General features: G+C 35.7%; 1 protein-coding gene across 1 annotated transcript in view; it reads right to left on the bottom strand.

Annotated features, from left to right (window-relative positions):
• Window positions 1-285: 285 nt before the first annotated feature.
• STPG2 (sperm tail PG-rich repeat containing 2) overlaps window positions 286-23,001 on the bottom strand; it is a gene marked incomplete at both ends in the record, with an annotated part of 288,689 nt that continues 265,973 nt past the window's right edge. The window contains one exon of the mRNA XM_084232956.1: window positions 286-422. Within this exon, the coding sequence (XP_084089082.1) occupies window positions 286-422 (137 nt within the window). The remainder of the gene's footprint in view (window positions 423-23,001) is intronic.

Raw genomic sequence — 23,001 nt, 5'->3', positions numbered from 1 at the left:
GAGCCTTCTAATAAATTCATTATTTCAATAAATATTTAAGATATTTCAAACTGTGTATGAAAAAATGTACTTTTTTAAGTTTGAGGGATGTAAAAGATTGTATTAATGCTACTGAGGATATTTATAGGTAAATTATTAATTCTTAAATAATTCCTTAAACATTTCAGATTATATTTTCAAATATAAAAGTATTTTGAGTAGTCATTAATATGAATAAGATATATGGAAAGGACATTAATAAATATATTTGCAGTACTTTCTGGAAGTTATACTATTCTATTTTTATTAATAAAAGGGGAAACAAACCTCATAGGTTGCTGGACCAGGTGTTATCTCTTTGGACTCTTTGAAACGTTTTGATGTTTTAACAAATAAGGGTATAGAACAAGTTTTCCATAAAATGGGGTTGTATGTTGCAGGCCCTGAGAGAAAATAAATGCAAAACAATAAAGTATATTTTAAAGTTATTGATACTGAGTACATGAACATTATTCTAAGATTCATGTTCTTAATCTATAAACAGTATCAAACTATCTTGAACCCATTTATTTTGAATGCTTAAAATTATTCAGTTGAGAGCTCTAAAATATGATAACTGTAAAATAGTTACATCTGTTTATCTAATGGAATACAGCAGTAATTCCCCAAAATGTAAAATGGTACCTTCTCAAGGTATATATTTGTCATAGTAAAGATACTCAGTTCTATTATTTCATAAATATTCACTCTTATTTTAAGCAATGAGGTAGTGCTTAAGGTCCTTTTGGAAATATGCATTTGAAGAAGCAGAATGGTGGTTTAATAGCATTCTGGTTTTTAAACAGGATAGAAAGTAGGAGCAAAGATGGAGTTTATATGAAACAATTGGCTGTAGTAAAGAGACTAGTGGAAATAAACTGCATCTAACCCTAAATAATAATTTTATACTAGAATGAAATTGTATTCCAAATTGTCCCAAAAGTCGATACAAATTTCAAGGGGACATTGTGTAGGTAAAGCCCATATAGAAGAGATTTGAATTATTTCCATTCAAATCATCTCTACATTTACTGGTTCAGTTCCATGTTAAAGTTTTATTTAACCAATATTATATAGTAATTGAGGGGATTAGGAAACAGTTTGAAAATGACTGCCATATAAGTGGGGTGGCTTCTGAAGGTTTTAGACTAAATAAGATTCATGAAGAAAGAGAAGTTTAAGAAATAAATTCTGGCAGAGGTTTTTTTTAAAGATTTATTTATTTATTCATACAAGCACTGGGTACAGTCAGAAGAGCAGGAGGGTGAGAGAATTCACCAGAGTTAGAGCGGGGAGCAGAACAGGCAGACAGACGAAATACACTGCTGAGGGGAGCAGCGGGCATGGCAAGAGAGGTCTGCGTGCCATGTGGGACCCTCACTCGGTGGCCTGGGGTCGAACCAGCACTACAGAGGCTGTGGGCAGCATCGCATCCCAGCACTCAACCACTGCGCCACTGGGGAGGCCCCTGGCAGTAATTTATAAGATAGGAAGACTTAGTCAGGAACTTTGCCAGGAAGACTGACGAAGTGTTGCAACAAAGGTGGCATGTTTAGTGACTGGAAAATAATAAATGACTGGTGGCTATGCAAAAATCTGACAGAAATAAGAAAACACAGGAGAGAAATATCATTGAAGAAGAACATCATGTGTTGATTTTGAAACAGTTATGTTTGAAAAGATGACAGAATATCCAAATAGAAATGTCCAGGAAACAATTGGAGATAAATATTTGAAACCAATTAAAAACCCTACATGGAGAAAAAAAAAATGGAATTATTAAAGTAGACTCAAGAGTTGAGGTTTATCTAAATGAAAGAGCATGGGCAGAGAAAAGCAAATAACTGAAGACAGAATTTGAGGGCTGCATAGAGAAAAGGGAGGATGAGAAACAAAGTAATGTAGCTAGTACAACATCATATAAAGAAAGTAGAAAGAGGTTATTTTTTGCCCATTGATGTGTTAATCAAAACTTAGTGTCTATCCCATGTCATGTCTTCTATTTCATGAGTGTTAGAAGTATACTATATCAAATATCAAAGAAGTGATTTCACAGGGAGGTTATTGTAGAACATGTGGCATGTAAGAGTACACTAACAGTAAGGAATGCATTTAAAATAGAGGACATAGAAGAAACTGTGTGGAGAGAAAAAAAAAATCTTTGGTCATATAAATAGTATAATAGTAGGGTAGATATACATAAATAGTATAATAGTAGGGTAGATATAAAGATAATGAATGAATGCCTCTGGGGCTTCCCTGGTGACACGAGGGGTTAAGATGCAACCTATGAAGCTGTCTGCAGCCTCTGAAGCACGAGTTCAATCCCCCAGCCAGCCAGGGAGCTACCCACATGGCCCAGCAGACCTCTCCTGATTTGCCCGTTGCTCCCCTCAGCAGTGTACTTCTGTCAATCTGCCTGTTCTGTTCCCTATTCTGTCTCTGGTAAATCCTCTCACCCCCCACACCTCTGGCCTGTACTCCAGCTCTTGGGTGCATAAATAAATAAATCTTTAAAAAAATGAATGCCTCTTCTTTCCCTAATAAATATGCAACTTGATACCAGTTTCTTTGAACAAAAAGTACCTGCTGATATACTATAACATAAAATATTTTAGAATAGTTTCATATCTTAAAAAAGTTATAGCTGCATTGTCAAAATTTAAAAATTTAAAATAGGGTCCTCCCTGGTGGTGCAAGGGGTTAAGCATCAGCACTGAGGGGCAATCCATAGCAGAGTTCAATCCCTGGCCAGAGGTGACCCACATGACACAGCTGACCTCTCTTATCTCACCCGTGGTCCCCTCAGCAGTGTATTTCAATCTATCTGCCTGTTCTGCTCCCCAATCTATCTCTAGTGAATCCTTTCACACCCCTTTATGCCCCCTGCCCCTGTCCTGCTGCACCTCTGGCCTGCACCCCATGTCTTGTATGCATAAATAAATCTTTTAAAAAATTAAAATAAAAGATGACATTTGACTCTAGCCCTATCATTCCAAACAATGAATAGATTTTCAAGGCTAAAAAGGCTTTGTAGGTAACTGCAGATTGATGATATTTGGAGATGGGATTTTTAAGAAGCAATTATGTCATAGGGTCGTACCCACAACTTGGGATTAGATGCCTTTATAAGTAGATATTTGGGAGGATACAACAAACTCTATCTGCAAGCCAGGAAGAGAGCATCGCAAAGTATTAGATTTATTGGAAACTTTGTATTTGATCTTGGACCTCCCAGATTCAGTAACTCTAGAAATATAATTCTATTGTCCAAGCCACCCACTCTATGGTATTTTCTTTATACCAGCCCAACTGACTGAGAAAGAAGCTAATGTGTTCTGACCTGCAAAATGACAGTGTTATAACAATTGCATTTTATTATTTTTTAAAAGATTTATTTATTTATTTAATTATATAAGCCCCAGGTACAGTCAGAAGCGCAGGAGGGTGAGAGAATTAACCAGAGGCAGAGCGGGGAACAGAACAGGCAGAAGAACCGAAGTACACAGCTGAGGGGACCAGCGGGCGGCAGGAGAGGTCTGCACGCCATGTGGGACCCTCCTCCAGTGGCCGGGGAGCAGCTGGGGATTGAACCGGCGTTGCAGAGGCTACCGGCAGCTTCGCAACCCAGCGCTCAACCACTGCGCAACCAGGGAGGCGCTTTTTTTATTATTAAATGAGATGGGTTATACTTACTGTGCAGATAATTAATGCACAATTCATACATAACATTTTTACAGATAGATTTTCATACATAAACTAAATATGCATGGAAAATGTACCAGTTATTTCACTATCTAGATAATGATATTTGGAGATGGGGTTTTTAAGAAGCAATTAGATGCCTATATAAGTAGATATTTGGGAGGATACAACAAACTCTATCTGCAAGACAGGAAGAGGGCATCTTCAGGATCTGAAAATATAACTCCACAGTCAATAAATTGAAAATTTTAACATTAACCATAAAGATTCATAAAGGATAATGCAACACAGAGCATCTTAAAGGAATATCTTGTTCTTTATATTTTTTCTGTATGTGTATTAAGATAAAGTTGATTTACATCATTACATTTGTTTTAAGGATTATAGATACCTCTATAAATGTATGTTTTGCACTGTCTTAAACTATATTTTCAATTATGTATGGTGCTACTTATATGATATAGGTCAAAGATTTATATTTCTTCAGCAGTTCTGATTCACAGTTGTATGGTACATAAACTATTTTCTATTCACCTAAATGCCACATTTTGATCACTGGTCCTGGAAAAAGAAATCTCATTCCAAAACAAACACCAATGAAAACTCTGCCTAATCATGACTAGAATATAATGGGAAATTCAAGAACAGGTTACTCTAACAATGACATATTTTATAACCCTGTGCCAAATCACTTTCTATGAAATGTCAAACAATGCTACAGGGCAAAAAATGGGAGAGAACAGGAACAATGGATAATTTAAAATTAAAAAAGGATCATTTTGATTTAACTACTTCTATAAATAAATAACTACTTTTATAAACAAACCTCCAAATCTCTGATTTAAAAATGGCTTCACTCATCATAATGAGCTAAAATTTATAAACCATGTGTTCAATATTGCTTATGAATGCTGAGTCCTTCTTTTATGTGAAAGTGACAAAATCTACTGAAGAACAAATTCCCCATATGTGAACATTTATTTATGAATTGAAACACATCCAGGAAAATTGTTCACCTAAATAGAATGAATGGCTTTAAAATATGAATGGCTTTAAAATATATCATTTAAGAGATTTAGATTTTATAAAGCCACATTTTCTCATACAAACTTAATTCTTCAATTTATAAATGAAGTAAAAACAAAGACAAAAGATCAGTGCACAAGGAAGTACTAGAATCAATGTCAACACACATTTAGGTTTAATAATCTTCTGTTTGTAATACTTGATTTTATTAAATGACACTTCAGATTATGACCATAGAATTACCAGTCTATTAAACTGAGTGCTTAGGTGATGAGGGAAAAAAAAACAATAATATGTAAACATTTACCAAAATTTCCATGTTTTACTATCCTGCTGATTTCTCTATCCCAAAACAGAAGAATTATTTCAGGTTGTAAGAATCAAAATGTTTAGTATTTAGGGCCTCCCTGGTGGCACAAGGTGTTAAGTGCAGCACTGGGAAACTATCTCCAGCCTCTACAGCGTGAGTTTGATCCCCAGCAGGCCAGGGATCTACCCACATGGCACAGGAGACCTCTCCTGACTTACCCTCAGCAGTGTACTTCAGTGTCTCTGCCTCTTCTGTTCCCCACTCTGTCTCCAGTGAATCCTCTCACCTCCCGCACCTCTGGCCTGTACCCCAGTTCTTGTATGCATAAATAAATAAAATACATTTTAAAAAATTAAAAAAAAAGTTTAGTATTTAAATGTGGCATCTTAAAGTCATTAGAGAGAATCTAGGAATTATTACCAAGGTCCAGAATGGACAATTTTAGTGCACTCCAACATAAGTAGACTGAGAACTGCCTCAGATTGAGTCTACCTAAATCATGCACCTGTTGAAATGTATGTTCATTGCATTGATTTAGCAATAGAGTTGTCATTCTTATGATATGGATTTGGCTTGACTGAAATATATCTTTAACAACGTCTTTATTTGTGTATATCTAAGTACATACTTATCAAAATGTACATCCACATGGCCTGACATAGTAAACCTTTGAATTATTCCTATTAAAAAAAAAACTTTGGGGGCCTCCCCGGTGTTGCAGTAGGTTGAGTGCCATGCTGTGAAGCTGTCCGCAGCTACTGCAGCACAGGTTCGATTCCCAGCCAGCCAGGGAGAAACTCACATGGCGCAGAAGACCTCTCCTGCCTTGCCCACTGCTCCCCTCAGCAGTGTCTTTGGTCTGTCTGTCTGCCTGTTCTGCTCCCCGCACTGTCTCTGGTGAATTCTCTCACCCTCCTATGCCTCTGCCTATAACCCAGTTCTTGTATAAATAAATGTATTTAAAAAATACTTTTCCTCTCTAGGGCCTCCCCTGGTGGTGCAGCGGTTGAGCGCTGGGCTGCGAGGCTGCCCTCAGCCTCTGCAGCACTGGTTCATTCCCCAGCCGCCAGCGAGGGTCCCACAAAAAAAAATAAAATACTCTTCCTCTCTGCTAATGTAAGTACTTTGTATAAATTTGAGTGATTTCTACCCCTCTTGCAAATGTAGATTGAACACATTTTCTGTATGGATTACAGGAACATAACTAGAAGGAATAATTAATCACCTTTCATCTAATGCACTATGAAAAGTAGCAGTTAAATGTGTAGCACATAAGTGATTTTTACTGATGAATGAATTTATTAAATAACCAATCAAATATGAAATTATGAATTACATTCCAGACAAAATATATCATAATTAAACTAAAATATTATCAAATTTTCCTTTTATAATTGACTGTTATTTTCCACTGCTAATATTTAAAGGTTTTGTATTTTATAGTCAAGAATGTTATTACAAAAGAAGAATGTCTCCATTTATACCCCATGTCCTCTAAAATCACCAAAATTATTTTGACACTAATTTGACTGGATCAAGAAGATGTGGTACATATACACAATGAAATATTACACAGCAATCAAAAAAGATAAACACATGCAATTTGTAGCAACATGGATGGCACTGGAAGGAATCATGCTCAGTGAAATAAGCCAGAAAGAAAAAGAAAAATACCGGATGGTCTCACTCATAGCAGGAATCTAGAAAACCTAAATAAGGGACCAGGAAAAAGAATAACTAAAATGAAAATCAACAAGCAACTATGAACCAGAGACACACTATGGGGGGAGTGGCGGGGAAAGGAGGGATTAGGGTCAAAATAAGGGGGTTGCAATTGTATGGGGAATATAAAAATAAAAGAAAGAAGAAGGAAGGAAGGAAGGAAGGAAGGAAGGAAGGAAGGAAGGAAGGAAGGAAGGAAGGAAGGAAGGAAGGAAGGAAGGAAGGAAGGAAGGAAGGAAGGAAGGAAGGAAGGAAGGAAGGAAGGAAGGAAGGAAGGAAGGAAGGAAGAAAGAGAAAACATGCAAAAAAATCAAATATCTGAATACTAGTATTAAACAGAAATCTTTATAAGGCTATGTAAATGAGCTATGATCTATGAAAAAATGAGGAGACTAATTTTTACAATTTGAATTGTAAATAATTTCATTTTCTTAACTTAACATTTCTTTTACTAACTGAATCAGAATGGTTTTCATGATTTTTATGATAAATCACAGATTAAACTAAACCTATTATGATAAATGTTGAATATAAGGAAACTTCTTGCTATTTTTCAGTAAACATAAATCTATAAAGGCAATCTTGGAGATACATCAGTTTTCATTGCAGGCCACTAAAGTAAAACAAATATCACAATAAAATGAGTCAAAAATTATTGGTTTGCCACTGAATATAAAAGCTATGTTTATTATGTAACATAGCCTAGTAAATGTGCAAGAGCATTGTAAAAAAAAAAAATCAATGTACATACTTTAAAGATTACCTTAGTGCTAAAAGGTTCAGTAAGTCATAATTTTTTAGCTAAAGGAGGGCATTACCTCAATGTTAATGACTACTGACTAAGTGGTGGGTGTTAAAGTTTGGATGACTAAAAATTCCCTTTCTTTTTTACTGAAGTAACATTGGTTTCAATGGTTGTTTGTGTTTCAGAAGAGAGGACTTCCACCATTCAGGTGCTGTTATCATGCCACAAACACCACCAAAACACTCATAGTCCACTACTTTGTTCTCACACCTACCCCTCAAAATTCCCCCTTAATAGCCTCAGATCTATAGTAAGCTTTTCAGGGTTAGTTCAAAGTTTGGGTTTATTTGATCTTTGGTTTCTCTTTATGCCACAGTAAGTGACATCCAATATTTGTCTTTCTCTTTCTGACTTATTTCTCTTTGAATAATCATCTCCAACTCCATCTATGTTGCTGCAAATGGCAAGAGTTTATCTTTTCTATTGCAGGTTAGTATTCCATTGTAAATATTACCACATCTTCTTGATCCATTTACGTGTATTTTTGCACTTAAGCTGTTTCCATAACTTTCCTATTATAAATAGTGCTACAGTGACTATAAAAATGCAAGTTTCCATTTGAATTGTGTTCTTCAGGTAGTTACCTAAAAGTAGAATTGCTGGGTCTTATGGCAGATCCATTATTCATCTTTTGATAAACCTCCATACTGATTCCATAGATGGTGGAACAGTCTACAATACCTCCAAAAAGTAAGAGGGTAAATTTTTCTCCATACTTTTACCACACTTTGTTTCTGGTCTAAGTGACATGGGCCACTTTCACAGGATTGAGATGGATCTCACTGTTGTCTTGATTTACATTTCTCTGATGATTAGTGATGATGAATATTTTTTCATGTGATTGTTACCCATCTGTATGTCTTCAGTGTAGAACTCCCTACTTAGTATCTTCTGCCATCTTTTGATTGGATTGTTCTTTTATTTTTTTTTAATTACATGAGTTATTTGTAGAACATTGATATGTTTCAGTACCATTTTATTTTAATTATTAGTTTCATTGTATAGTTTGAAGTTCAAAAGTGTAATAACACCATCTCCCCCATCCCTGTTTTTTTTTTTTTTTTTTTATAGAAGTATTTGGTGGTTTTTTTTTTTTTTTTTTTTTTATAAATTTTATTGTTATATTCCCCATACAATTGCAGCCCCCCATTCTGACCCCAATCCCTCCCCTCCCGCCCCCGCCCCCCTAAAAGTGTCTCTGGTTCATAGTTTTTTGTTGATTTTGATTTTCACTTTCTTATAGTTATTCATTTTCCTGGTCCCTTATTTAAGTTTTCTAGATTCCTGCTATGAGTGAGACCATCCGGTATTTTTCTTTTTCTTTTTGGCTTATTTCGCTGAGCATGATCCCTTCCAGCGCCATCCATGTTGCAGCAAATTGCATGTGTTTATCTTTTTTGAATGCTGAGTAATATTCCATGGTATATATGTACCACATCTTCTTGATCCAGTCATCTATTTTTGGGCATTTGGGTTGTTTCCAAAGCTTAGCTATTGTAAACAGTGCTGCTATAAACATAGGGGTGCAGGTGTTCTTTGGAATTGATGTTTCTGTGTCCTTTGGGTAAATACCTAGGAGTGGAATTGCTGGGTCATATGGAAGCTCTATGTTTAGTAGGTCCAGAAATCTCCACACAGCTTTCCACAGTGGTTGGACCAGTTTGCACTCCCACCAACAGTGCAGAAGAGTTCCTTTTTCTCCACACCCTCGCCAACATTTGTTGTTGCTAGTTTTTTTAATATGTGCCATTCTCACTGGTGTAAGATGGTATCTCATGGTAGTTTTGATTTGCATTTCCCTGATGACAAGTGATGTTGAACATTTTTTCATATGCCTGTTGGCCATTTGCATTTCCTCTTCAGAGAAGTTTCTTTTAAGCTCTTCTGCCCATTTTTTGACTGGATTATTTTCTTTGTTGTTGTTGAGTCTCATCAGCTCTTTGCAGATTTTTGTGATCAGTCCTTTATCATTAGTGTTGGGTGCAAAAATGTTCTCCCAGTTGGTGGGGTTTCTCTTTGTTTTTGTTATTGTCTCTTTTGCTGTGCAAAAGCTCTTTAATTTGATATAGTCCCAGCTGTTTATCTTTGCCTTCACTATCACAGCTTTGGGTGATGTGTCTGTAAAGATGTCTTTGATGTGCAAATCACGTAGTGTTTCGCCTATATTTCCTTCTATATATTTTATGGTTTCAGGTCTTATGTCTAGTTCTTTAATCCATTTTGAGTTGATTTTTGTGTATGGTGTAAGGTGGTGGTCAAGCTTCATTCTTTTGCATGTAGCGACCCAGTTTTCCCAGCACCATTTATTGAACAAACTTTCTTTGCTCCAATGCATATTCTTTGCTCCTTTGTCAAAGATTAGTTGACCATAAACCTGTGGGTTTATTTCTGGATTTTCTATTCGATTCCATTGGTCTGTATGTCTGTTCTTGTTCCAATACCATGCGGTTTTGATGATTATGGCTTTGTAGTATAGTTTGAAGTCTGGGAGTCTGATGCCTCCATTCCCTTCTTTTTTTTTCAGGAGAGCTTTGGCTATTCGGGGTTTTTTGTGATTCCATATGAATTTCATCAATAATTGTTCTATTTCTTTGAAGAATGACATTGAAATTTTGATTGGAATAGCATTGAATCTGTATATTGCTTTTGGAAGGATGGCCATTTTAATAATGTTTATTCTTCCAATCCATGAGCAGGGGATGTCTCTCCATTTCTTTGTGTCTTCTTCTATTTCTTTTAACAGTGTTTTATAGTTTTCTTTGTATAGGTCCTTTACCTCTTTTGTTAGATTTATTCCCAAATATTTGATTTTTTTTGTTTCAATAACAAAAGGGATGGTCTTTTTGATTTCTTCTTCTTCAGATTTATTGTTTGTGTATAGGAAGGCTACTGACTTTTGCGTGTTGATTTTGTATCCTGCCACTTTACTGAACTGATTGATGAGTTGAATTAGCTTTTCTGTGGAGTTTTTGGGGTTCTCTATGTATAATATCATATCGTCTGCAAATAGTGATAGTTTGACTTCTTCTTTTCCTATTTGGATTCCTTGGATGTCTTTCTCTTGTCTTATTGCCCTGGCTAGGACTTCCAGTATTATATTGAAAAGCAATGGTGAGAGTGGACATCCTTGTCTTGTTCCAGATCTTAATGGAATTGCTTTCAGCTTTTCACCATTGAGAATGATACTGGCTGTTGGCTTGTCATAGATGGCCTTTATGATGTTGAGGTATGTTCCTTGTATCCCAAGAATTTCAAGGGCTTTTATCATGAATGGGTGTTGCACTTTGTCGAAAGCTTTCTCAGCATCTATTGATATTATCATATGGTTTTTATATTTCTTTTTGTTGATGTGTTGGATAACGTTGATTGATTTTCGGATGTTAAACCATCCTTGTGCCCCTGGAATGAATCCAACTTGGTCGTGGTGAATTATCTTATGGATACATTGTTGGATTCTGATAGCTAAAATTTTATTGAGGATTTTTGCATCAGTGTTCATTAGGGAGATTGGCCTGTAGTTTTCCTTTTTTGTGTTGTCCTTGTTCGGTTTTGGTATTAGTGTAATGTTGGCTTCATAGAACGTGTTTGGTATTGTCCCTTCCTTCTCAATTTTTTGGAAGAGTTTGTGAAGGATAGGCACTAATTCGTCTCTGAATGTTTGGTAGAATTCATTTGTAAATCCATCAGGTCCTGGGCTTTTGTTTTTGGGGAGGTTTTTGATTACCATTTCAATTTCGCTAATTGTAATTGGTCTGTTTAGGTGTTCTATTTCTTCTTTATCTAGCTTTGGGTGATGGTAGAGTTGTAGGAATTTGTCCATCTCCTCTAGATTGTTAAACTTGTTTCCATATAACTGTTCATAGTAGTTACTGATTATTCTTTTGATTTCTGCTGTGTCCGTTGTGATTTCTCCTCTTTCATTGATGATCCTGTTTATTTGTGCTTTCTCCCTTTTTTCCTTTGTGAGCCTGGCTAGGGGTTTGTCTATTTTATTGATTTTTTCAAAGAACCAGCTCTTGGTTTCATTGATCTTTTGGATTGTTTTTTTAGTTTCAATTTCATTTATTTCTGCTTTGGTTTTTATTATTTCTTTTCTTCTACTGGTTTTGGGGTTTTTTTGTTGTTCTTTTTTTTTCAGGTGAGCTTTGGATAGTTACGGTCTTTTGTGGTTCCATGTGAATTTCAATATTATTTGTTCTATTTATTTGAAGAACACTATTGAAATTTTCACTTTGATTGCATTACATGTGCAATTATTTTGGGTCAGATAATTTGGTAATGGTAATTTGGTAATGTTAATAATGGTAATTTGCTGATGTTAACTTCCAGTCCATGAGCAGGGAATATCATTCCTTGTCTTTGTTTCTTCTATTTCTTTTAGCAATGTCTTCTATTGTTATAGGTCCTTTGCCTCCTTTGTTAAGTTTATTCCTAGATGTTTCCTTTTTTTGTCTATTTGTAGATTGAATGATGACATTCTCATATTCTTCCTCTTCTAGCTCATCATTTGTATATGGGAGGAAAAGTTATTTGGTGTATTATTTTATAACCTGTCATTTCGCTGAACTGGTCTATTGAAATTATTGGTTCAATGGAGTCTGTATTACATCATCAAGTTGTTTGCAAATGATGATAGCTTTAATCTTTTTTAAGATTTATTTATGCATACAAGAACCAGGCTACAGGCCAAAGGTATGGAAGGTGAGAGGATTCACCAGAGACAGAGTGTGGAACAGAACAGGCAGATTGTCCAAAGTACACTGCTGAGGGGAACAGCAGGCAAGACAGGAGAGGTCTACTGCGTCATGTGGATTGCTTCTTGGCCAGGGATTGAACTTGTGCTGCAGAGGCTGTGGACAGCTTCCTGGTGCTGAGACTTAACCCCTTGCACCACCAGGGAGACCCCAATAGCTTTATTTTTTCATTCCCAATTTTATGTAATTTTCTTGCCTAATTGCTTTAGCAAGGGTTTTCAATCCTCTGTTCAATACTAGTGGTGAGAGTGGACATCCCTATCTTGTACTAGATTTCAGTTTTTCAACACAGAGAATGATGTTAGCTATAGGTTTGTCATATATGCTCTTTATGATGTTGAGATATATTTCATTCTTCCTCAGTTTTTAAGGGTTTGGATCACAAATGGATTTTGAATTTTATCAAACGTTTTCTCGGTATCTGTTGGTATAATCATATGTTTTTATCTTCCCTTTTATTAACATAGTTAATTGCCTTGATTGATTTTTTTAAGATTTATTTATTCATTTACACAAGAACCATGATACAGGCCAGATGCACGGGAGGATGAGAGAATTCACCAGAGACAGAGCAGGAAGCAGAACAGGCAGACTGATGAAATACACTGCTGAGGGGAGCAGCAGGAGCGACAGGAGAGGTCTGCAGAGCCACGTGGGACCCTAGCAGGCTGGCCAGGATTGAACTGGTGCTGTAGAGGCTGTGGACAGCGTCACAGCTCTGTGCTCAACCGCCTGGGCCACCAGGGGAGGCCCGCCTTGATTGATTTTTTAGACACCAAACCATCCTTGTTGTGTCCCCAGAATAAATCTTACTCAGTCATGTTTACAATCCTTTTAATGCATTGTTTGATCAATTTGCTAAGAATTCATTGAAGTACTTTTAAGCTGTGTTCATTAGGAAATTTGCTGCTTTATTTTTTGTATGCTATATTGGCCTGGTTTCCATATTAGATTAATGTTGACTTGATAAAATGTTTTTTTTTTTTAATAGAGGCATGTTTTTTATTTATTTATTTATTTGTTTGTTTGTTTGTTTTGTTTATACATGCACTGGGTACAGTCAGAAGCGCGGGAGGGTGAGAGAATTCACCAGAGCCAGAGCAGGAAGCAGAGCAGGCAGAAGGACTGAAGTACACTGCTGAGGGGAGCAGCGGGCGGCAGGAGAGGTCTGCGCGCCATGTGGGACCCTCCTCTGGTGGCCGGGGAGCAGCTGGGGATCGAACCAGCGCCGCAGAGGCCGCGGGCAGCTTCTCAACCCAACGCTCAACCGCTGCGCCACCGGGGAGGCCCGATAAAATATGTTTTAAAGCATTCTTTCTTCCTCAATTTTTTGAGATTTTGAGAATGATATGCATTTGTTCATCTTTCATAATTGTTCTCTGTAGTAGATGATACTGTTTGGTAGCATTTTGCCCGGAGTAGAACTTCTTTTCAAAATTGGAGACAATCATCTCAAATCTTGGTTCTGCTTTATCAAGAAAGTTTATGTAAAATTCTTAGTTTTTGTTCAATCATTTCAACCATGACAAAATAACATCTTCACTGAGAAAAGAACATTTTCCTTGTCTACCGATATGAAGCAACCCCTCAACCATTAAAGTGTCCTCAATATTACAGCACTTAATTCAAGCCTTCAAGACCCACTTGGAATGATAGTTCTCTTTTATCTTCCCCATGTCTTCAGTTACTTTCTCCACTAAAGTCTTGAACACCTCAAAGTTATCCAAGAGGTTGGAGTCATTTTTTCTCTAAACTTCTGTTAACATTGATGTGACTTTCTCCTTTGGATACAGATGTTCTCAATAACATATGGAATAAAGAGTCCTTACCAGAAGGTTTCAACTTGGTTTGCCCAGATCCATCAGATGAATCACTATTTAAAGTAGCTATAGCTTTATAAAAATGTATTTTAAAATAAGATTTGAAAATTAAAATGATTCATTGATCCATGGTGTGCAGAATGGATATAGTATTAGCAAGTATGAAAACATTACAACTCCATCAGAGCTCTTGGGTTACCAGGTACATTGTCAATAAACAGTAATATCTTTTTCATCTGAGCAGTAGGTATCAACAATGGGGTTCAAATATTACAAAAACTATGGTGTAAACAGATGTACTGTTATACAGACTTTGTGTTCCATTCATAGAGCATAGGCATATCTGGCACAAAGTCAAGTCTGTGTTTACATTTACATAAGGGGTGTACTAACTGCACATGCCAGATGTACAAACTGGTTATAGATCACTTGATGATAACATCTCCCACTTTAAGACTGCAGTGACAGAGCCTACACCTAGGCTCCATAACCCACATGTTAACCCACACCTCCATACCCACATACCTCCATACTCACACCTCCATAATCCACACCTCCCATGCCTTTGGACATATTTATCTACTAACTTCTCTCTGAACCTGTTCTGTGGTTTGAAATAGCAAGACTAGAAGATAAAATCATGTATAATAACACACCTTTATTTTTTTTTCAAAAGAAATTATTGAACACAGGAACTTGAATCACCCAGATTATTGGTAGAATGCAGATACTTTGGGGTCACAAAAAAATAACAGATCATATGTTCCATAAAGTAGAACCAAGAAAACAGTATTTTAACAAAGCCCATTGCTTTGAATCTATAAATTACAACAAATACTTGTATGTAACTATTCTCAAATTTATTTAAACATTAGTTTTCCCCTCATATTATGTCAAGAACCAGTGATCTAGATAACGAATGTTCTGAAAACATGTATAAGATTGTTATATTTTTTCTATCTCATATCTGAACTTTTATATGTCTCTTTACATGACAGAACCTCAATTAATGTTTATTAAACTAAACTAAGCCAAACTGAAGAAGCACCAATTTATGAGTCAACTAGCATCTACTTCTGTGACTCAGTTATTAAAATTTTTTCTTACTTTCTTTTTCAATAATTGTCCATGGAAAGATGGATACCTGAATATGATATGTAGATGATATTTCATGTAAATTCTTCTAAGTACATTTAGAACAATTTTTGCCTGAGAGGAATTGGCATTTGCCTACGAGGATACTGTCATTACTAAGATAGAAAATAGACTAAGTTTTCAGTGTATAGTAAAATATTATGAATTTTATTATGGGCATGCTGAATATATAAGGAAACAGTGTACAAATGTGTAAAACTTATGTCATGATAATAGAAGATACAAATATTTGAATTATGTATATATTCAAGTATCTATTTTAGCATGTTACATTGAAGCTATTCACTACTAGCCATTTTATCTTCATAAATTATCTAAACCAAGTTAAGTTTTAGCTTACTCCTTTATAAAATGAGATTAAAATTGCCCAGAAAAAGGTAAGTAGCTTTTGAAAAGGCATATGATTAAGGACCAAATCATCCCACTGCTTTTAATCCTTGGGACATCCCTGATAGGAAAGAAAATAAATTATTATATAAATTTTGTAGGGAACTGAGCCTCCCTGGTGATGCAAGGGGTTAAGACACAACCTATGAAGCTGTATGCAGCCTCTGCAGCATGTGTTCAATCCCTGGCCAGTGAGGGAGCAACCCACATGGAGAAGCAGATCGCTCCTGACTCGCCTCCCTGCTCCCTCAGCAGTGTACTTTGGTCAGTCTGCCTGTTCTGCTCTCCACTATGTCTCTGGTGAATCTTCTCACCCCCCACACCTCTGGCCTGTAGCAAAGCTCTTATATGCATAAATAAATCTTTAAAAATAATTATAGGAAACTATAAATGCAAGAGTTATAACTGGTTGTATGGTATAAATAATTATTTTCACCACTTCATATTGCCTACTTAATTGTTTTTAAATGACTCTGACACCTTCCAAAAACATCAAATTCACAAAACAAATTCATGTTAATTGAATAGAAATGTTTGCCTTTACCTGAATACGACATTTTCCTAACAAATAAATATGACAGGGGATGGAATAAACTGAGATCTATTTGACTAACTCAGATATTTTATTACTAGTTTACCATTTCATTAGAACAGCAAAAGTGGATATAATCACGGATACCCATCTGTACTTTTGAATATATAACATATACATAGAAATTTTAGGAAAACAAAGTGTTAAGACCTCTAAAATATAACCTTCAAAATTTTTATTAACATAATGTTAGTTGTTAAGAGTGCCACACATTGCTAAGCTTGTTAAAAACATTATTCATTTTTCATCTAGGGTCAAATGCTATTCTAGAAATTAAATAGACTTGCTTCCATCTTTTGGTGAAGACTGCCCCTCTGTGGCAGAAGGCTTTATCTCATTTCCTCTGAGGAATATTTTTTCTTCCAGTTTCATTTCCTTTTTTAACTAGTAGCAGGATTTGTATTGTATTTCAAAATAAACAGATTTCAAAACATCGCCATTATCATATCTTTCAGGATCATGCTTCTGGCTTTATTTTGAAAGGTCTTTGGATTCCTAAAAATAACCTCACTCCATAGATAACATGTTCAAAAAAGAGATGAAAATAGCAAGTAATAGAGAGCAAATAAAATAGAATTGCCCTAAGAGAATGACTATGTTTGCTCTCTTTGTTGAAAGCAGAATTCATTATTCACTTTACATTGAGAGAACTCTTGCTAGTCAGGAAGACACATTTATTAATAGAGATCTTACCTACTAGAAAGCAGACGTTATCTTAATTTTCCAAAGGAATTGCTCACAAATACTAAGTGTACCACAGATGATGTCTCCTACTCATTTATAAGTACAATAATACTGCTTTATATACTGTCTCAAACACTGAAAGTCAAGAGGCAAAAATGAAATATTTTTGATCACATTGACTTAATTGATCATTCTCCATTTATGACCATAGCTAGTGGAATTAAAAGTAGAATCAAAAAAGTCTTTATATTAAGATTTATTTAGGAAGTACGTAAGTTCTATACTAAATTCTATTTTAAGATTTGGTAAGTTTAGTCATATGATAATTGAAAGATTAGCATTTGTGCAGTTTTAATTAAAAGGAATAAAACAAGATATATTGGGTCCTCCCTGAGGTTCAGCAGGTTGATATCAACGCTGTGAAGCTGTCCGCAGCCTCTGCAGCATGGGTTTGATTCTCAGCCATCCAGGGAGACACCCACATGGTGCAGCAGACTTCTCCTGTCTCACCCACAGCTCCCCTCAGCAGTGTCTTTCGTCTGTCTATCTGTTCTGCTACCCGCTCTGTTGCTGGTGAATTCTCTCACTCTCCCACACCTTTGACTGTACCCCAGGTCTTGCATAAATAAATAAATCTTTAAAAAATTATGCATCAAAAACACATGTTTTCTTATACCTCAAAAGTACAGGATTTATTTAATTAATTTTCAGAAACAACATTGACTCTAAATCTGATCATGTTACCTTATCAGAAATAGTATAAACTAAATAAGAGAAGATCACACAAAGTCATAGCAAACATTTCAATAGCCAATATCAAGCTGCTTTGTTGTTTTGGTTTTCTTTGAACAGTAAGGTAAACCAAAAAGCACATAGAGAAAACTATGCAGATTCAGTTACAATAACTTTAATAGAGGTCAAAACTTTTGTCATGAAGTATACTTAAACAATACCAAAGAAACTTGGCTCACAAATTTTAATTAAGAAAAACATTATATGGAGGAGCTAAAGAACTCCGGGAAAAACAGTGATAGCAGAATAGATAAAACGGAAGAACAAATAAGTACTATCAAAGAACAGAGATAAAAAGAATCAAAACAGAAAAGGAAAGAGAAGTATGAATGAAAAAGAATGAAGAAAGACTTCAGGAACTATCTGACTCCATGAGGAAAGAAAATATAAGAGTTATAGGAATCTCAGAAGGAGAGGACAGAGACACAGGAACAGAGAAAATATTCAAGGAAATTATTGAAGAGAACTTCCCAAACAAGAAGAAGTTGAAAATAGACATACATGAAGCAAGAAGAACACCAAACTTCCATGAAGAAAGACATCAGAAAAAACATATGTAGTAGGAGACTTCAACACATCAGTATCAACAATGGATAGATCAACGAGACAAAAAATAAGTAAGGATATTAAAGCTTTAAATAAGGATGTAGAATTCATGGGCTTAACAGACATCTATAGAACACTCACCCAAAAATATCTGAGTACACATTTTTTTTAAAGATTTTATTTATTTATACAAGAACCAGGATAAAGGCCAGATGTGTGGAAGGGTGAGAGGATTCACCAGAGACAGAGTAGGGAACAGAACAGGAAAACTGATGAAATACACTGCTGAGGGAGGCAGCATGCAAGACAGAAGTGTGCAGAGCCATGTGGGACCTTGACAGCCAGCCAGGATTGAACCAGCACTGCAGAGGCTGCAGACAGACTCACAGTGCTGTGCTCAACTGCTTGCACAATCAAGGGAGGCCCTGAGTACACATTTTTCTCAAGTGCACAGGGATCATTCCCCAGGATGGATCACATACTGGGACACAAGAAAAACATCAACAGATACACCAAGATTGAAATCATACCAACCATCTTCTCTGACCATGAAGGTATCAAACTAGAAATAAACCATAAAAAGAAGGCAAGGAACTCTCCTACCTCATGGAGATTGAAACCCACATTACTGGAAGACCACGGGACTAATAAGGAGATCAAAGAAGAAATTAAAAAATACTTTAATTGTATGACAAGGAGGACACCAATTTCCTAAATGTGTGGGATGCAGCAAAAGCAGGAATAAGATGAAAATATATAGCAACACAGACTCACATCAAGAAACAAGAAAGAACTCAAAGGCACAACCTAATCTCACATCACAAAGAACTAGACAAAGAACAACAAAAAACCCTAAAACCAGCAGAAGAAAAGAAATAATAAAAATCAAGCAGAAATAAATGAAATTGAAACTAAAAAAAAAAAAATCCAAAAGATGAATGAAACCAAAAGTTGGTGCTTTGAAAAAAATAAATTAAATAGACAACCCCCTAGACAGACTCACAAAGGAAAAATGGGAGAAAGCACAAATAAATAGGATCACAAATGAAAAAGGAGAAATCACAACAGACACAGCAAAAATCAAAAGAATAATCAGAAACTACTGTGAAAATTTATATGCAAACAAACTCAACAATCTAGAAGAGATGGACAAATTCCTACAACTCTACAATCACCCAAAGCTAGATAAAGAAGAAATAGAACACCTAAACAGATCAATTACAAGCAGCAAAATACAAATGTTAATCAAAAACCTCCCCAAAAACAAAAGTCCAGGACCAGATGGATTTACAAATGAATTCTACCAAACATTCAGAAATGAATTAGTGCCTGTCCTTCACAAACTCTTCCAAAAATTGATAAGGAAAGGATGATGCCAAACACGTTCTATGAAGCCAGTATTACACTAATACCAAAACAGAACAAGGACAACACAAAAAAAAGAAAACTACAAGCCAATCTCTCTAATGAACACTGATGTAAAAATCCTCAATAAAATTGTAGCTGATAGAATCCAACAATGTATCCATAGGATAATTCACCAAGAACAAGTAGGATTTATTCCAGGGGCACAGGATGGTACAACATCCGAAAATCAATCAATGTAATCTAACACATCAACAAAAAGAAATATAAAAACCATATGATAATAGCAATAGATGCTGAGAAAGCTTTCAACGAAGTGCAACACCCATTCATGATAAAAAGCCCTTGAAATTCTTGGGATACAAGGAACATACATCAACATCATAAAGGCCATTTATGACAAGCCACTGTTTTTCAATATAATACTGGAAGTCCTAGTCAGAACAATAAGACAAGAGGACGACATACAAGGAATCCAAACTTGCAGATGATGTCATAATATACATAAAGAACCCCAAAAACTTCACAGAAAAACTAATTAAACTAATCAAGCAGTTTAGTAAAGTGGCAAGATACAAATTCAACACTCAAAAATCAGTAGCCTTCCTATACAAAAACAATGAATCTGAAGAAGAAATAAAAAAAAAAATCCCTTTAATTATTGAAACAAAAAAAAAAATCAAATACTTGGGAATAAACCTAACAAAAGAGGTAAAGGACCTATACAAAGAAAACTATAAAACACTGTTAAAAGAAATAGAAGAAGACACAAACAAATGGAAAGACATCCCCTGCTCATGGATTGGAATAATTAACATTACCAAAATGGCCATCCAACCAAAAGCAATTTACAAATTGAATGCTATTCCAATAAAAATTTCAATGACATTCTTCAAAGACATAGAACAAATATTGATGAAATTCATATGGAATCACCAAAAAACCCGAATAGCCAAAGCTATCCTGAGAAAAAAATGAAGGCACTGGAGGCTTCACACTCCCAGATTTCAAACTACACTACAAAGCCATAATAATCAAACCTGTATGATATTGGAACAAGGACAGACACACAGACCAATGGAACTGAATAGAAAATCCAGAAATAAACCCACCGATTTATGATCAAGTGATATCTGACAAAGGAGCAAAGAATAAGCAATGGAGCAAAGACAGTTTGTTCAATAAATGGTACTGGGAAAACTGGATCGCTACATGCAAAAGAATGAAGCTTGACTATTGCCTCACACCATGCAGAAAAACCAACTCAAAATGGATTAAAGAACTAGACATAAGACCTGAAACCATAAGCTATATAGAAGGAAATATAGGCAAAACACTACATGACATGCACCTGGTAACAACTTTACAGACACATCACCCAAAGCAGTGATAGTGAAGGCAAAAATAAACAGCTGGGACTATATCAAATTAAAGAGCTTCTGTACAACAAAAGAGACAATAACCAAAACAAAGAGAAACCCCACTGACTGGGAGAAATTTTTTGCACCCAACACTAGTGATAAAGGACTGATCACAAAAATCTACAAAGAGCTGATGAGACTCAAAAAAAAAAAAAAAAAAAAAAAAAAACAAAGAAAATAATCTAGTCAAAAAATGGGCAGAAGAGCTAAAAAGAAACTTCTCCAAAGAGGAAAAATAAATGGCCAACAGGCATATGAAAAAATGTCCAATATCACTTGTAATCAGAGAAATGCAAATCAAAATTACAATGAAATGCCATCTTACACCAGTAAGAATGGCACATATTAAAAAAAAAAAAACTAGCAACAACAAATGTTGGCAACGATGTGGAAAAAAATGAACTATCCTGCATTGCTGGTGGGAGTGCAAACTGCTCCAGCCACTATGGAAAGCTGTATGGAGAGTCCTCGAACTACTAAAGATAGAGCTTCCAAATGATCCAGCTACTCCACTCCTAGGTATTTACCCAAAGGACACAGAAACATTAATTTAAAAGGGCACCTGCACCCCTATGTTTATAGCAGCACTATTTACAATAGCTAAGCTATGGAAACAGCCCAAATGCCCAAAAATAGATGACTGGATCAAGAAGTTGTGATATATATATACACAATGGAATATTACTCAGCAATCAAAAAAAAGATAAACTCATTTAATTTGCAGCAGCATGGATGGAGCTGGAAGGGATCATGCTCAGCAAAATAAGCCAGAAAGAAAAAGAAAAAATACCAGATGATCTCACTTTCATAACAGGAATTTCTAAAACCTAAATAAGGGACCATGAAAAAGACTAATTATAATAAAGAAAAAAATCAAAAACATCAAGCAACTATAAACCAGAGACACACTATGGAGGTGAGGGGAGTGGGGAAGAGGAATTAGGGTCAAAATACGGGGAGGAATTTTATGGGGAATATAACCAAAATGAAAATGCACACATTGTGCAAAAATGAAAAATGATGTAAGAATTATATAAAATAAAATATATTAAATTAAAAAAAGAAAAACTTTATAAATTTTGATTGTTAATTATTTTATTATCCCCTCTCCTCTTTAGTTTTTATGTTTAATTATATCCAGAGGAAAATAAACATATTTGGTCTCTGCTTCAACAAATACTAAATCTATTTAAGTTATCCATTCATTACTAGTATGAGAAGAGACTTACTTCCTATGCCACTTTGTTGTGTAAAATGCATTTATCCTGTCTTCAAAAATGACGTGATAATTGTAACACCAATGAGTCTTTGCAGAAAACTTTATCACTGAAGACAGATTCCTCCACTGTCTTCAGATAATAATTATTTCCTATGGTTTAAAAATATTAACATTCATTTTCATACTCTTGTGGTAGCAATGTAAAACTAAACAAGTTTTTAAAAGCACATGAGTCAGGCCTCCCCTCGTGGTGCAGCGGTTGACTGCTAGGCTGTGGAGCTGCCCACAGCCTCTGCGGCACAGGTTCAATCCCCGGTCGCTGGCAAGGGTTCCAACATGGCACGGCAGTCCTCTCCTGCCGCAACCCACTGCTCCACTCAGCAGTGTATTTTGTCAGTTTGCCTATTCTGTTCCCTGCTCTGGCTCTGGTGAATTCTCTCACCCTCCTGCACTTCTGACTCTATCCAGTGCTTGTATAAATAAATAAATAAATCTTTAAAAAAGAAGTACATGAGTCTTTCTCCAGAAAGTTGAATTTGTTGAACAAGTTGAATTTGCATGGAATAAGCTAAATTTGTATAGAGAATAAAATAAGGGCCTCCCCTGGTCGCACAGACGGTTGAATGCCACACTGTGAAGCTGTCTGCAGCCTCTGCAGAGCCGGTTCAATCCGGGCCGGC

The sequence above is a fragment of the Talpa europaea genome (assembly GCF_964194135.1).
Source record: "Talpa europaea genome assembly, chromosome: 5".
In the NCBI taxonomy this organism is placed as follows: Eukaryota; Metazoa; Chordata; class Mammalia; order Eulipotyphla; family Talpidae; genus Talpa; species Talpa europaea.
The sequence above is the reverse complement of the archived record's forward strand: the minus strand, read 5'-3'. Positions and strand labels throughout refer to the sequence as shown.